Source organism: Magallana gigas, chromosome 1, assembly GCF_963853765.1.
Source record: "Magallana gigas chromosome 1, xbMagGiga1.1, whole genome shotgun sequence".
NCBI classification, from domain to species: Eukaryota; Metazoa; Mollusca; class Bivalvia; order Ostreida; family Ostreidae; genus Magallana; species Magallana gigas.
In genome coordinates, this window is record NC_088853.1 from 182174 (window position 1) to 197661 (window position 15488).

The following is a 15488-nucleotide window of genomic DNA, read 5'->3' on the forward strand; positions in this document are numbered from 1 at the left end:
GCAGTGTTCAGAAGGAAGTTCAATAGATCAACAGTCATCATGCCTCTCATAAAAGGATGTCCTTATAAAAACCAGAATAATAATTCCATTGAAATCTAAATTGTTTCACGTAAGCACTGTTAAATAATTCGTTTACTTAGTAAATGCGTTAAAACTACAACTATAACATTAAAGAAAAGTCATAATCATGCAATATTTGAAAAGTTACTTAGCTCTACTTGTGCACTTTCTCCACCCACGGATTAATATGTGTACCTGTCACATGAAAAAGAGCTAGCTATGTAAACAAGCATTCTAAGAGTATTGCATAAGCAATACACGTCCCCTACCGGTTTGTGGAAATAGTGAAAACAATGCACTGTTATGCAGACTATTGAACCCGAACATTAAAAAATTGGAATATGAAAAATTAATTTTCTCAACCAAACGCTACAAACGTGTAAACTTGATCTGTAGTTTGACATATTGAAGCTGTTCAGCAAATCTCATATTATTCCTCAAACGCATAAAGAAAAAAGTGTGGAAAACTGAAGTGGGACAGACAGACGGACGGACAGACGGACATACGGACAGACAGACGGACGGACGGACTGACGGACGCAGAGGAAAGCTATAGTCCCCTCCGGTGAAAACCGGTAGGGGACTTACGGGACAAATAACTAGCTTGTATGCTCCCCATGGAGTTAAGGATGCTGTGGAAGTTCTGTGCTGCGTTTAAGATCATAGCTGCTACGTAGCCTTAAGTAGCAGCTACGTAGCCTTAAGTAGCAGCTACGTAGCCTTAAGTAGCAGCTACGTAGCCTTAAGTAGCAGCTACGTAGCCTTAAGTAGCAGCTACGTAGCCTTAAGTAGCAGCTACGTAGCCTTAAGTAGCAGCTACGTAGCCTTAAGTAGCAGCTACGTAGCCTTAAGTAGCAGCTACGCTGTTGAACAATAAGCCAGCCTAGCCACTCCGTAGATGTTTGTAGCCTAAACATTTTATGTCAAGCATCAAACTCAAGATAACCACCATAATTGCCACTTTTTAACAAACATGAAATCTATTTATTTAGTGATATTTTGTTCATCCCACTAGTTATAATGAAATTTAACATGTATATTTCCGCTTGAAATTAACAAATTACGTCGATGTTATTTGCCTTTAGTTGAATTTTTCCAACTTCAAATCAGAGACCTAGCGGCTACCCTAGAGACCCGTTTAATAGACCTAGATATCTACGATCTAGCGGCGAGGCCAGCTGTTACAATCTATAACGCAGCCCAGGTCTCGCCAAGGGGTACGAGTAATACAAGCAATACAACAATCCTCTACCTTTACCTTTAATAATAATTAATAAAAAACGGAATCTAGATGATTGGAATTATAATATGCACGATAACTAGCATACAGTCAGTTTGCTATAATACATTTCTTTTAAATTACTTTCGAATTTCAAGTGTTAAATCTCAAATATGACAACATTAAAACACGCAGTTTCTTTCCACCCCCCCCCCTCCCCACAACACACACAAATTAATTAATTGGCATCTTTAATGAATTGAAAGGTTGTATCACGTGATGTTTACAAGATGTCGTCGAACTGAAGTCGTGTCACCTATGGTGAGATATTGAAGACCTTTACATCACGGCGTACAGAGCCACAGGCACTAATGTATTCACTTATTCACAACCTTTTGACATGGAAATAAAACCTAATTTACCTGTCATCTCTCTGTAATGATAGAACATTATCTGTAGAACCTGCCCCGGGAACTTCAGGAACTCTTCTGTGTGAGGGAGCCAGCAATAGTACCGAACTCTTCTGTGTGAGGGAGCCAGCAATAGTACCGAACTGTGAGGACTCTGTTAGAGACCTTACTGATAGTACTGAACTAAAAATTGTAGCAGCAATTTGGGAACTTTCACCGAGGAGGGAGAAATAGCACAAGAACTATAAAAAGTACCAGAAGAAATAATATATGAGAGAGCTATCGATAGTCCTGAACTAAGAAAATACAAGACTCAGCATTAATACCAGGATATAAAAGTTCTCTATATTCCGCGGGTATTTGATGAAGAGTGATTTCTTAGAGAATCCAGTGATATATTCTTCTGGAGTGTCTAACCAGTAATACCCTGGACGTGTTCTGTAGGGGAGTCTATTGTTGGATACTGGTAAAGGAGTCCGTCGGTTGAGGAGGCTATAGTCGGACTCCGGAGTCTTACACTATACAATCATGCAGCTGCTATACCTTGTCATCTTTGTTTTTATTGGTGAGTTGTTGTATTCTTATATTTAATATAGTTAGAATTAATTGCAGTAACAATGACCTAAATTGGGTTTTTTTCCAGGAAAATTTTATGACAAATGTTGTGAGAAATGCTGTGATGTGCTTTATAAAAGTCAGTAATTATAGTGTGTTAATCACGTCTTTGTAGAAAATTAAGAATCGTTATTTTAGACACGTGTTCGATTAATTCCAAATCACGCAGTGTTGCTTCTTTAAACAAAACTTTCAGTCATTCATCTGGTTGCTTTACATTTATCTTTTTTTATTTCATATCTTTATTTCCTCGAATCCTTTAATTTATTGTATATCCGTTTTATATACAGTAAATATGGGAACACGAACACGGTATATAGTAGATTTACAAACGCTCAGTCTAGTCTAGTTAAAGAGTAAACCTTATAAACAGAGCGTGGTATGTGTAATCTTTATTTAGACAGTTAAGAGTGCGCCATATTGTTGTTCGGTGTTATTGTTTATTGTTGGGTCATCGTCGTAAAAGTTTGTATCAGATCTCATTTCTTATGAAGTAAATTTGCTTTTCTATGCTATTTATAGTATTCTCAGATTTATGTATTAAGGGTCATGCGTTAAGGTCAGGCTTCGTCATCCTGGAGTATTTTACAACTAGAAGATGTGTCAAAAATTTTATTTGTCTCCCTCACGCTTCACTTACAGTTTGATTGTGCATTGTGCGTTTGGTTTTGATAAAGCAGATTAGGAAAGCATGCATGTTCCTGAATTAGAATTGTTTTTAATGTGATGAATTGATGTGTATTAAATCCAAAATAGATTTTGCATTTCAGTGAAATCAATGGTGGGAGGCCTTATAAATCATTCATTGCATAATTCGGAAGAACATACCAGACAAAATCTGTTCGGGTTCATAGATAACTCGAATCATAAATGAACATATTAACCACGATTCATTTTAAATCGAAAGAACAACAATATCAATTATCTAAATTTGAAATTGCATAATTCATTCGAGAAAGTGTAATGTTAAGGTATTATTTGGAAGGCGTTCGTTCTTTACAAGATCAGCGATGGTTTTATCTCACACTAACTCACACTTATCTACTACATACAGCCCAAGGGACGGCCAACTGACAGCCCGTCATCTCTTGAAATGTTTTACATCAAATCAACTACATGTATGTTCACAGTGGAATGTAGATGTAAAACTGTCGTAAGTACAAAGTTCTCTGTAGAATGTACATGTAAACCTGCCTTAATTATAAAGTTCTCTGTAGAATGTACTTGTAAACCTGAAGTAAGTACAAAGTTCTCTGTAGAATGTACATGCAAACCTGCCATAACTACAAAGTTTACTGTAGAATATACACGTAAACCTGTAGGAATTACAAAGTTCTCTGTAGAATGTTCATGTAAAACTGCCGTAAGTAGAATGATTTTTTTTATATTGTTAAACGACGATTCAAGTTATTCCTGATATCAATAAAGAGGATGCTTACACGGAATTAGTATGTTTTCCCGAGCAGATTGACTACACTAGATCATGCTGGAACTGTTTTGTACAATGATCCTATAGCTAGAGGTGCACACAGAGAGGTGATTGTCCACAGACTAATGCTCCCACTGAATCCATTTTACCCGATTTAGCCGCTTTATATCTGTATTATATCTTTATATTTGTATTAAGTTTCCGTTGCTTCGTACAAGCCGATTTATTTATGTATTTGATGACGTATAATTCCCGCGATTTCAGTCAATGGTGGCTCCAGGCTGCTCGCTGGCTGTTTAGCCAATGTAAGACGCTGCTATAGAATATAAACAATGATTCTTCACGCCAGAGGAGAGTATTTAGATGCAAATGTTGACATGTCAAAAAACATTATCCCACAATCCCAGAACCGAATAGAGTTATGTTTACACGTACATGTACCTATATAGTCGCCTATATACTCACCTATATAGTCACCTATATAGCGGCTGCAGAGTCGCGGCAATCATCACAATGGAATCCAAGAGATCATCATAACTGCAGATCAATAAGGCAATATTCAACAAGTGCTTGACTCGTATAATGTTGAAATAACTGACTGGATGCAATGGATTGTAAAACTATTGCCCAGAAAGCACCAACAGGGTGTGTCAGTCAGGGGTTCGAGTCTCCCTGGGGGCGTTGGTTTCTAACACCCGCAGTCATTACACTGGTTCTGAGTCTTGTTAGGTACCAATATGTATCAGTCTAATCAAGGTTTGGTATTTATATATAATTGTGACTCTAGGATCTGTGTCTTTTTGTTCTGTTTCCAGACCCGGTGGGGGTTTGTTCCTCTTGTTTCCAGACCCGATATCTATGTGTTCGGTTTCTGATTTAATAAATTCTGTATCAATCACTCTTTACTCAAAATTAGGTATAAATGTCTTCTGATTATAGAATTGTTGACATTCTGTTTTAATTCAAGATCCGTTATTTGCTTCTTTTGTTTCCAGACACGGTCTCTAATTATGTTCTGTAATAGGACTCGATATCTATCACTTCTGTTTCCAGAGTCGGTGTTTATTAATTTGCTCTGTTTCCAGACACGGTCTCTAATTATGTTCTGTAATAGGACTCGATATTTATCACTTCTGTTTCCAGAGTCGGTGTATATTAATTTGCTCTGTTTCCAGACACGGTCTCTAATTATGTTCTGTAATAGGACTCGATATCTATCACTTCTGTTTCCAGAGTCGGTGTATATTAATTTGCTCTGTTTCCAGACACGGTATCTATATCTTCTGTAATAGGACTCGATATTTATCACTTCTGTTTCCAGAGTCGGTGTTTATTAATTTGCTCTGTTTCCAGACACGGTCTCTAATTATGTTCTTTAATTATTTGCTCTGTTTCCAGACTCGGCCTTTAACTATGTTCTATATTAATTTCCTCTGAATCCAGACACGGTCTCTATAACTATGTTCAATATTTATTTGCTCTGTTTCCAGACTCGGCCTCTAACTATGTTCTATATATATTTGCTCCGTTTCCAGACTCGGCCTCTAACTATGTTCTATATTTATTTGCTCTGTTTCCAGACTCGGCCTCTAATTCTGTTCTATATTAATTTCCTCTGAATCCAGACACGGTCTCTAAAAATATGTTCTATATTTATTTGCTCCGTTTCCAGACTCGGCCTCTAATTCAGTTCTTTAACTATTTGCTCCGTTTCCAGACACAGTCTCTATAACTATGTTCTATATTTATTTGCTCCGTTTCCAGACTCGGCCTCTAACTATGTTCTATATTTATTTGCTCCGTTTCCAGACTCGGCCTCTAACTATGTTCTATATTTATTTGCTCCGTTTCCAGACTCGGCCTCTAACTATGTTCTATATCTATTTGCTCCGTTTCCAGACTCGGCCTTTAACTATGTTCTATATTTATTTGCTCCGTTTCTAGACTCAGCCTCTAACTATGTTCTATATCTATTTGCTCCCTTTCCAGACTCGGCCTCTAATTCTGTTCTATATCTATTTGCTCCCTTTCCAGACTCGGCCTCTATAATTATGTTCCATATTTTTTTGCTCCGTTTCCAGACTTGGGCTCCGCCGGATGTCGTGACGGCTTTGTTCGAGTCAAGGACTGGTGTTTCTCCTTCAACCTCCGCCCTACCGGGCTCCAGGAGACCACGAACCAGTGTGAGAGCCAGGGGGCGGGGCTCGTCACGCTCGACTCGGCGGAGAAAGAGCGGGCACTGACCCAGTTCATCGAAGGTCAGTGATTATATCTATATGTATAGGTAACATTTCACCACAAATAAAAGTATATTTGTCGGACAGTTCTCTGTAAGGTTCATAGAAAATATGCCATAATTCTAGTATACTTGAATAAATATAATTATTAATTGATATTATCCAAAATGTAGATGCAATATACATGTTGATAACAATTTAACATGTGGCAATTAAAAATCAATTCCATGATATTATTACATCATCGTCTTGTTGTAAACTTTTGCGATTGTATTAATTTTTCAGACATGCGGTTTTTTGGGATTCAGCAGGACAGGAGTGTAAGTAGACTTTGATAAGTATTATATAAGGAATAAGGAATCATTCTTTGAGTATTATGAGGTGATAATTTCGGTTGGGGCGTGATCAAATCCAATAAAGCCCGAAGGGCTTTATGATAGATTTGATCACGCCCTGACCGAAATTATCACCTCATAATATTCAAAGAATGATTCCTTATTACTTATGTTTATATTATTTAAAACCATCGTACGATTAAATATTTAAATATAAATAAGCAAACCCCGCTGGCGCCTCAATTTGGCTTTATGAGTTATAGAGTACAAAATCAATACATAGTGTTATCACAGGCAACGACACTGGAAAATGTAAATATAATGAAATCAGCTCGGTGAAAACTTTGGTATGTTTTGTTTAAATGAAGAATAAACAAGTTACAGCGTATTTCAATTTATCGGATGAAACACAAACACTGTAAAAACGTAGTAAACACTCGGTCGGCAACGTAATTAAGATGTTAACATAACTTCATTCCAGAACCTAATTGTCCTGAATAATTAATATCATTAGCCTTCCTGTCATATAAACGTCGCCACAGAGGTGAGGGCATTTATTTCTCATTAACATGAAATCTGATTTTAATGGCGTCCTCAGAAGTCTGGTAATAGTTGCGGTCACATGTTGTGCACGAAGAAACAGCATTACCTACACGGAGGTGTAGATTTAACGCATTGATAGCAGATTAAATTAAACGTTAGGGCTGTTTACGGTATGCAGATCGTATACCGGTGATTGGGGGCTCTATCGCGTGTAAAACGTTTGACTCAAGTAAACTGATAATCAAAGTAATGTTATTAATTCGTCGCCGTGTCGTAGTCGAGAAAAAATGATAATTAAAATAACGTCTGATTGATTGGTGACCGTGCCGAGGATTTCCGTAAAATGTCAGTGATCTGGTAGAGCTCTATCTACAGGTGAACTGACAGGTGTCTAATTAGGAGTGTGTTCACAGTATTTGTCTAATTAGGAATGTGTTCAAAGTATTAGGATAGGTGGTGATTAGGCTCATTCACTTCGGTTTCTATTTGTCTTTACGTGATATATAAGTGTTGTCAATATGATTCAGAGTGCTTGAAAACTTCCTCAGACGAGATCTGTACGAGTTTAGAACTATTTTAACAAGACCTAGGACTTTCAGTGGTACGTAGCTATCTGTTTCGTGCGTCAAAACAAGTTAAAAATGACGCGGTTGCAAGCGAAATATTCACCGATTGCATAGTTTTAGCTTAAAAGCCAGACAAATCTTGATTTTATTGAGGCATGGCTGAGTGGCTAGCAATGAAATAGACATGCATACATGTACGTCACATTGCTGTTTGACACAACTACTCAAAGTCCAAGCTCTTGTTAAAATGGTTCTATGTTTTCCGCTGTGTGGAGTTTAAGGAGCGGTGTACCGCTGGTTTCGAGATCTCCTCTCTCTTAACTAAAAAGTAAATTGCCGCACGTTATCTCACGCATGCGCGTTGCTGAAACAAAATGAAGCATCAGGAACCATGCAACTAAAAGTAACCCTCTATTAGAGATTAATTCTTGCTTAGATTATTTATAAGGCAGCTCTATATAGGACTTCACTTTTACCGACACATCTATTTAAGAACTAATTATAACCGATACTTCACACGACAGTATTCAGATGATTTATAATTTTAGTAATTTCAACCCAAATGGACAAAATCATGGATCATTAATTTTCCATTTACAATAATATCATTATATATGCGCTTAAATTACCTAAATTATAGTTGTGGAACTAAAACGTGCCTTAATGATTTGAAGAAAGATAACTCAGTATACTGCATATGCAAATGGTCTGCATCATAATTATTCTGAAGACTGCGCATCCATATCATGTAGCTTTTTCAGTGATATTAAAGATAATTTGGGCTTTAACATAAAAACATATCTCTTAACAAAAAAAATTAATAACGCCTGAATTAGAATCCACCTGTTGTACTTACCTTTTGTTTGATCGAATCGGGTGTTTACCTGATGGGTTAGGGTTAGGGTGTTTACCTGATGTTGTTGGCTTTGATACTAAGGACAATTTTTGATAATAACATTTTAAGTTTTTGTTATTGTTGTTATAGGATCTACAGCGATCACTGCAGGAACTGGTCAATACAGACAATGACGCCGCCAGATGTAAGGAGTGGAGAGAGAGAGACACAGAGAGAGAGAGAGAGAGAGAGAGAGAGAGAGAGAGAGAGAGAGAGAGAGAGAGAGAGAGAGAGAGTCTGAATTAAGATGTATGGTAATTAACGAACATTTTCATTTTCTATTTTTCCTTTTAGTTTGTGAAGATTTTCAAAAATACGGAGAAAAGTCCAAGTCGTATACATTCATAAAGAATGCCAAGGTATGTGTGATGTGTAATACTACTTTACACTGAATAAAAGTAAAATAATGGTCATATAATAAACATTGAATCGATTGATAATCAGTAATTGGAGTGTTTATGGTGATTTGATGGTTCTTTTTTATTTTGATCAGACATGATGATTGCATGATGATTTATGTCCATGTGAAATTTTGCTCTAGATTCCGCTGCACTTTGACCCAGAAGAGCGTGCCAATCTTACCACTCCCGAGGGGTTCCGAATAGAGCTGTCGACGATTCCTGGGGCGGGGTTTGGAGGGTTTACCGAGCGCTTTGTTCCTAAACACACAATCCTGGGGAGTTACGAAGGACTGACTCACCTCCACCACAGGGAAGACGACCTTTACTCATGGCAGGTCAGGGTCAGGGGTCAGGGGTCAGCTATTGAACACTGTACCATATTGAACTGTTTATTGGTCAACAGCTATACAGCTAATAGACATATACAAGACATATTTAACATATTTAAATAATATTAAAGGGTCACTTGAAAAAAGAGCAAGTTCATACATAAAATATTCTGATGATATAAGCGTGTTTAACTTTTATTTACATAAATTGCACAATTCTTTTACATTTTTGTGATGACAATAGTTTAATACTTTTAAAAACAGAGGGTTTAGGATGTAAACAATTATTAAGGAATGTTTCTTTTTAATTACAATAAAAGTGACAAATGAACGGAACGAGGTGCCTCCCACTGAAAATGTCAAATCATTAAATTTCAAGGAGTAAAACTCCTGAAAATAGGCGGCACTCCTTCTCTTTTAAGTCAATTATCCCCCGAAACTCTCTAGAAATTGGTTTTGTTGGATCCGCGCAGGTACTAAGTTCTGAACGACACATCGTGAACGTGCTATATATACAAATGGTTTTTTGGTGATTTATGCGTGATATGAGCGACATTTAGCGGGTTATGTATTTGTTCTGCAATGATCGCTACCTTCCTAACCCGCATGCTATTTACATCTTTCATTTAACAAATTTATAGATTGATCGTAAAAAGTAAGGGAAAAAGTACTTCATTATTGTTGATGTACATCAGTACGTTAAATAAGGAAACAACCAGATCGCTCTCTGTGGGAATTGGAGACTGACGTCATCATGAATAATCCCTGCAGTCCCTTATTTGTTCAGGTTGCTAAAGGTTTCGACCAGTCGATAAACGGGACATGTAGAAGTCAGTCCTGTCAGTTTCTTCAGAGCTATGAATTAACGATCTTTTTCCGTAAGAAATAGAAGAAATTATGTTTGGTGGATGTAAATATATTGTGATGAAGTTAGCTTGTTATAACATAAAGCTAAATAATGATTTATTAACGACTTGTCTTGTTGAAAGGTCATTTTTTGGTTTAATTTGTACATGTATATGAATAAAAGTATATTCTTAAACATCGATTAAACCTTGGCCTCGACGGGTCTATCAGTATACATCATTCTTACTTTTTTATGAAAAAATAAGATGTCATATTCTAAGTTAATATATATATTTTTTTAAATTATGATATGTATCTAAATGCTTTTTAATGACTATTCTTAAACTCTATGATTACAGCTAATGGAAATAGATGCACACGTTTTTATTACTGTAGTTTTTGCGTTCATAATAGAGAAGGTAGACTCGGACTTCTGTTCTTGTTAAAGGGTCACTTTTTTTTGTTTTTACAACTATAAATAAAAACTTTACAAGTTTAGCTTTAAAAAAAGCTTACCATCCTTAGCGCAAACTCTAAACACCAATAAGTTATTAAAGAATTTTTTTTTAATATATAAATGTCGCCTCCCTCTACATTTGGAACATTCTTATATATGTGCCGTTAACGTGCGTGTCCGAAATTGAGAAATGCGTACCACGTGCTTGTTACCTGAGATCGACTATAGTAGAGAAATAGAAATATTAAGAAGGGTCATATTACTTAAAAAGAATTAAGTTAATATAACAGCATTTAACATCGTGATTTACTGATATTAGATTCATCGTACCTAAAATACAGAATTGTTTACTGATACTAGCCATACGTACCAATTTTTACATTTTAATATATTTGCATAAAAGCCACCACAATAAATAAATAAATAAACCAATAAATATTATGAAACAATGCTTACAACAAGTTGTACTGAAAAATTTATTCATGAATGTTATTCACAGCAATATTTTTTTTTCTTTTTCTTACTTTTTAAGATTTGAAATCTTCAAAAATTGGTAATGTGTAGGTAAAAAAGATAATTAGAAAGGACTATATATGATAAGGGCCTAAAATGGCCCCCTAAAATGAACATCATCATTTTACTATCATTCTTTGTTTTCTTAGTTCAGATAGGTATGTGATGTGTTTACATAATATTCATTTTGGTTCAAGTGCCCGCAATTTAGAAATATGACATTGTAAAGACAACCTTTTCCCGCCATTTTTGCTTTTTTAGCGTAAAACAGCTTGTTTTCAAACAGTTTTTCCTTCCTAAAACATAGAGCGCATTCTTGAACAAATAAAATATTTTAATCAGAGATGTATCTAGCCAAGACTAATAAGTGACAAAAAAATTTTCCTTGTTCAAGCATGCGCTCTATCTTTCCCATTCGTAAATAGATAAGAAAAATGTCAATTTTTGGCTGATTTTGATTGAATTATAAAAAATAGCGTCACCTTTGACGTCATATACTGCCAGTGAGTGCAAATAAATCAAATAAATAGATGAAAAATATATTTTATATCAAATATTCTAAAAAAATTAGTTAACATTTTATTGTACCCGAAACACTTAAAAAATGGCGAATTATGGGGGCCAAATTTAACTCTTATCATATATAGTTCTTACCCCCCTTGCACGGACCAGTATTTCAACCAATGAAATAAATGTAAATTTTCACATCATGCATTTTCTACCGATCACAAAGGAGAGGGAGTGCACAACTCGGAAACTGTTAATAATTTCAACTCTTAATAGTGTATACCTTCTTCCGTGGAGGACGTCAATAATCTTATACTGATACAGAAAATAGACACGCAGTCCATTATTAATCAGGTCATTGCCTTTATATATGACCAAGTAGAGAAGGTAGACTCCAAGGGCGTGTACATGATGGATATAATCTATTTTCTTTCTATATCATCAGGTAGAAAAGGTGGACTCCGAGGGCGTGTACATGATTGACGCCGGAAGCCCCGCCCATAGTAACTGGTTACGCTGGCTGAACTGCGCCGGAAACGTAGAACAGGAAAACGTGGTGGCGGTTGCGTGCGCAGGTCTAATTTTGTACATGACGACACGTGACATCGAGCCCGGAAGTGAGATGTTTGTGTGGTACGGGGATGGATACGGGGACTATCTCAAGATCAACAGGGTACATCCAGGTAAGTAAAAAGCAATAAAGGAGTATTTTTTAAAGAAAGTACACATCTGTCTCTCATTTATGAACAACATGGGCTAATCAATGGATTTAAAACGATATATCATTCTGTGTTTTTTTTGTAAAAAATAAAAACCACTTTACGCTTTAATTTTGCCTTTTGATTTTAAAAGCCAACTCATCTGACAACTATAATATGATAAGTTCTACATGGTCGCGGTGCTCAAATGACGCGTAGGATAGGATCAAGTCAGATTGTGTCATTGTATAATTTAGCGATATATTAACCTGCGTTGTAAGAGATATTCACAACCTATGACATAATGATCTACACTGTGTATTACAGAGTCTGACCTCCAGGGAATATTCAACATCCGGGCCAGTATCCTGTCGTTTGACGAGGACGACCGCACGGTATACAGTGACGGAACCCCAGTAACATTTACCAACTGGGTCCCGGAAGCAGCTTCAGACTTCGTGGACAACGAGTTCGGCCTCGTTTTGACGTATAACGGAAGTAACTGGAAGTGGTTTCCGGAGAAGGACTACCGATACTTTACCGGCCCCGAGGGTCTCCACCTCCCGTACGTGTGTGAGGACAAGACCACCTATAACGAGGACGGGGTTATCGACCCTGAATACACAGAGGAAGACGACGACTCGGTCACGGAAAGATTTCCGGAAAAAGTCGTGCCGCCCCTGCCGGGTCAAGGACTACTCAAACCGGACGTTGTGTGTGATCATATTGTTTAACTTTTTTGTATGTGTGTGTGTGTATGTGTGTGAGTGTGTGTTTGAGAGAGAGAGAGAGAGAGAGAGAGAGAGAGAGAGAGATTACAGGGACAAACAGAGAGGAGAAAGAAGGAGATGTTGACAATGTTTTATTTATTTATTTTTAGTATATATTTATGTAATAAGTAACATATTTAATCAGTCATCTGTTATTAATTATGAGTATTACAAATTATAAAGTATTGATTTGATATTATGTTTTGTTTTATATGAACATATTCATTGTAATGTGATATAATAAAGCATAATTTGATAACTACCTCTGTATTCATTAACTGTTCAATCTGACAGTGTGTTAATGGTTATCACCTGTTGTTCACTAATTTACGTATGCCTCTCAAATGTATGCACTTCTAAGGTTTGGAAACGATTAGGGGCTTGGTAAACAGTGTAGGCCTACACATACGTAGTATTATCATCTCATAAATAAAGGTTAGTCACGTGGTCAAGCCTGTAAAGCCCGGCGGACTTTATGGGAGATTTGATCACGTATTTTCATTAACATGAAAAATAAGATTATCCCTATGTTTAACAAGCGGTTGCGATTGGAAAAAGCGAAAGAAAACAGAGTTACAAAGGAATTTTCTCAGACAGATGATTTAAATTCAAAAAAATAATATTTATGTTTTTCCTAGAACATTATAGAGAATAGCTTTTCAATTCGTTCTGGAATAGAAACAGAAGCAGAAAATGTTATGTTTCTGTATGATAAAACCCTAATGGGGTTATATAGGACATTCATTCTGATGGGATTATACAGGACATTCATTCTGATGGGATAATACAGGAGAGGTCGGTGTTACATGTATTGTACATGCATTGCCTTCGCGAATTTGATCGGGATATCTAAAAAAAAATAGACATGAACTTTTACTGTGTTTGCTACTTTGTCAAATTGGGAATGACGCTTCAGTAATGTTCTTTAAATAAAAAAAAAATGATTGAATAAAAAAAGTTCGTATTTCAAAAACATAAATATGTTTTATCAAATTTTATATAGAATCCGGATAGGGCTGATTCCGCAAAATGCGACGACGATACAGCGACGATGCGATAATTATGGTGCGATATCACGACGAACCGACAGCGATGTAATGCAATAGTGTGATAACGATGACGCTATGCCCTATCGATTGGTTTTTATCCCGCTATCGTCACCATTTCATCGCATACTCGTGCTATAGACTGTATTGTGTATGGGCCAGATAAAAGAGAAATGGCATCAAGCTGTGAATGAGCAGATTATATATCAAAAATATATTTTACTTGATTAATATACTTGACTCTCTAATAATAATCAAGGTATTTCAGATAATAGTCAAAAATAGATTAAGATAACAAACCAATAAAACAAAATCGCATGATCGAGGCATGGTTTTTAGACATAAGAAGGACGATAATTCACATATTCATATACCGGTATATCTGAGCAAAGAGAGAGAGAGAGAGAGAGAGAGAGAGAGAGAGAGAGAGAGAGAGAGAGAGAGAGAGAGAGAGAGAGAGAGAGAGAACAGAGAGAACAGAGAGAGAGAGAGAGAGAGAGAGAGAACAGAAAGAGATAGAGAGAGAACAGAAAGAGATAGAGAAAGAACGAGAGAAAGAGTATACATGTATAAGTATTCGAATTTATCTGTTTTAAAAATGTGACTGTAATACAGTGTTAATTTTTGCGCGATTAACAACAGGGGCGGTGTAGAAGGTATGAACGTCTTTACGTTATCAAATCATGTACATGTACATGGGGATCAGTCGTTTTGTCATGTTTTTTTAATGGTACTTTCCTTTACAAACACTCACTTTTTGGGGAATAAAAAAGTGTACATGCCAACTGACATGTTCAAATTTGGATTTCCAATAATCTAAATTTAGGTAAAGGACAGTACTGTGCACACAATAAGTTTATGTTCACAAATTAATCGCTGAATTTTTAAGAAATGTAAACACATTTGGCGGGTTTTTTTTCTATATCAGTTCGAGGATACATGTATCTTTGTCAATGCAATGAATTACCGGAGATGATTTACGTTGTTTTATTCTTCTGGAAGAACGGAAAAATTTACAGACCTCGTACATCACATACAGCTGTCGATCAGAACATGAAGGGGGAACCAGACAAAGCAGGAACCCGACAGGGGACCAAGGTGACGGAGTATTCCGACAGAGGGCGTGGGGTCGTGCTGAGTGAGCAGTCTGTGTCTCACGTGTCTCACGTGCCTCACGTGTCGGAGGTCATTGTCAGTACAAAGGCTTGGGATATAACTAAATCATAGACACTGAATAAGCTATTAACAGCACGTAAACCCACATATACAGTCCTAACATGGAGAAACAAATTCCAGAGCACATTGTAAAAACGTTGCTTAAAAGAGGCACACAGTACTAGTCGTCAGCTGAGCGATACACAGACATTTAATTCATAGTTACATGTGTATACATTTGTGTATTTTGTTTTCTTACAGATGATCTTCCTCTATCAATGGTGTTGTTTCATTCTAGATATCCCCTATAGGTTGGATGATCTCCCTTGAATACCAACACACCGCTGTTTGAGCTAAAGTTGTTTTGGTTGACATGCGGTTTTTCGGGAGTTTTTGTGGATTAACTCGACTTTTTTCTGATTTTAAGTTTCCAAACTAAAATGATAATAAAACACAA

General features: G+C 36.5%; 1 protein-coding gene across 1 annotated transcript; it reads left to right on the forward strand.

The window, feature by feature from the left end:
- Window positions 1-1593: 1593 nt before the first annotated feature.
- LOC105331381 (histone-lysine N-methyltransferase PRDM9) lies at window positions 1594-13092 on the forward strand. Its single transcript, XM_066080628.1, has 8 exons — window positions 1594-2254; window positions 5815-5991; window positions 6256-6290; window positions 8400-8454; window positions 8604-8668; window positions 8851-9045; window positions 11808-12045; window positions 12388-13092. Exons 1-8 carry the CDS (start codon window positions 2218-2220, stop codon window positions 12792-12794), a joined length of 1209 nt encoding a protein of 402 aa, XP_065936700.1. The 5' UTR covers window positions 1594-2217; the 3' UTR covers window positions 12795-13092.
- The last annotated feature ends 2396 nt before the right edge of the window (window positions 13093-15488 follow it).

Excerpts from the sequence above, each read along its gene's own strand:
- LOC105331381 (XM_066080628.1), top strand. The coding sequence starts at position 2,218 with ATGCAGCTGCTATACCTTGTCATCTTTGTTTTTATTG. Across the intron at positions 5,992-6,255 it reads ACTGACCCAGTTCATCGAAG|ACATGCGGTTTTTTGGGATT; the intron begins GTCAGTGATTAT and ends TTAATTTTTCAG. Across the intron at positions 12,046-12,387 it reads GATCAACAGGGTACATCCAG|AGTCTGACCTCCAGGGAATA; the intron begins GTAAGTAAAAAG and ends TGTGTATTACAG.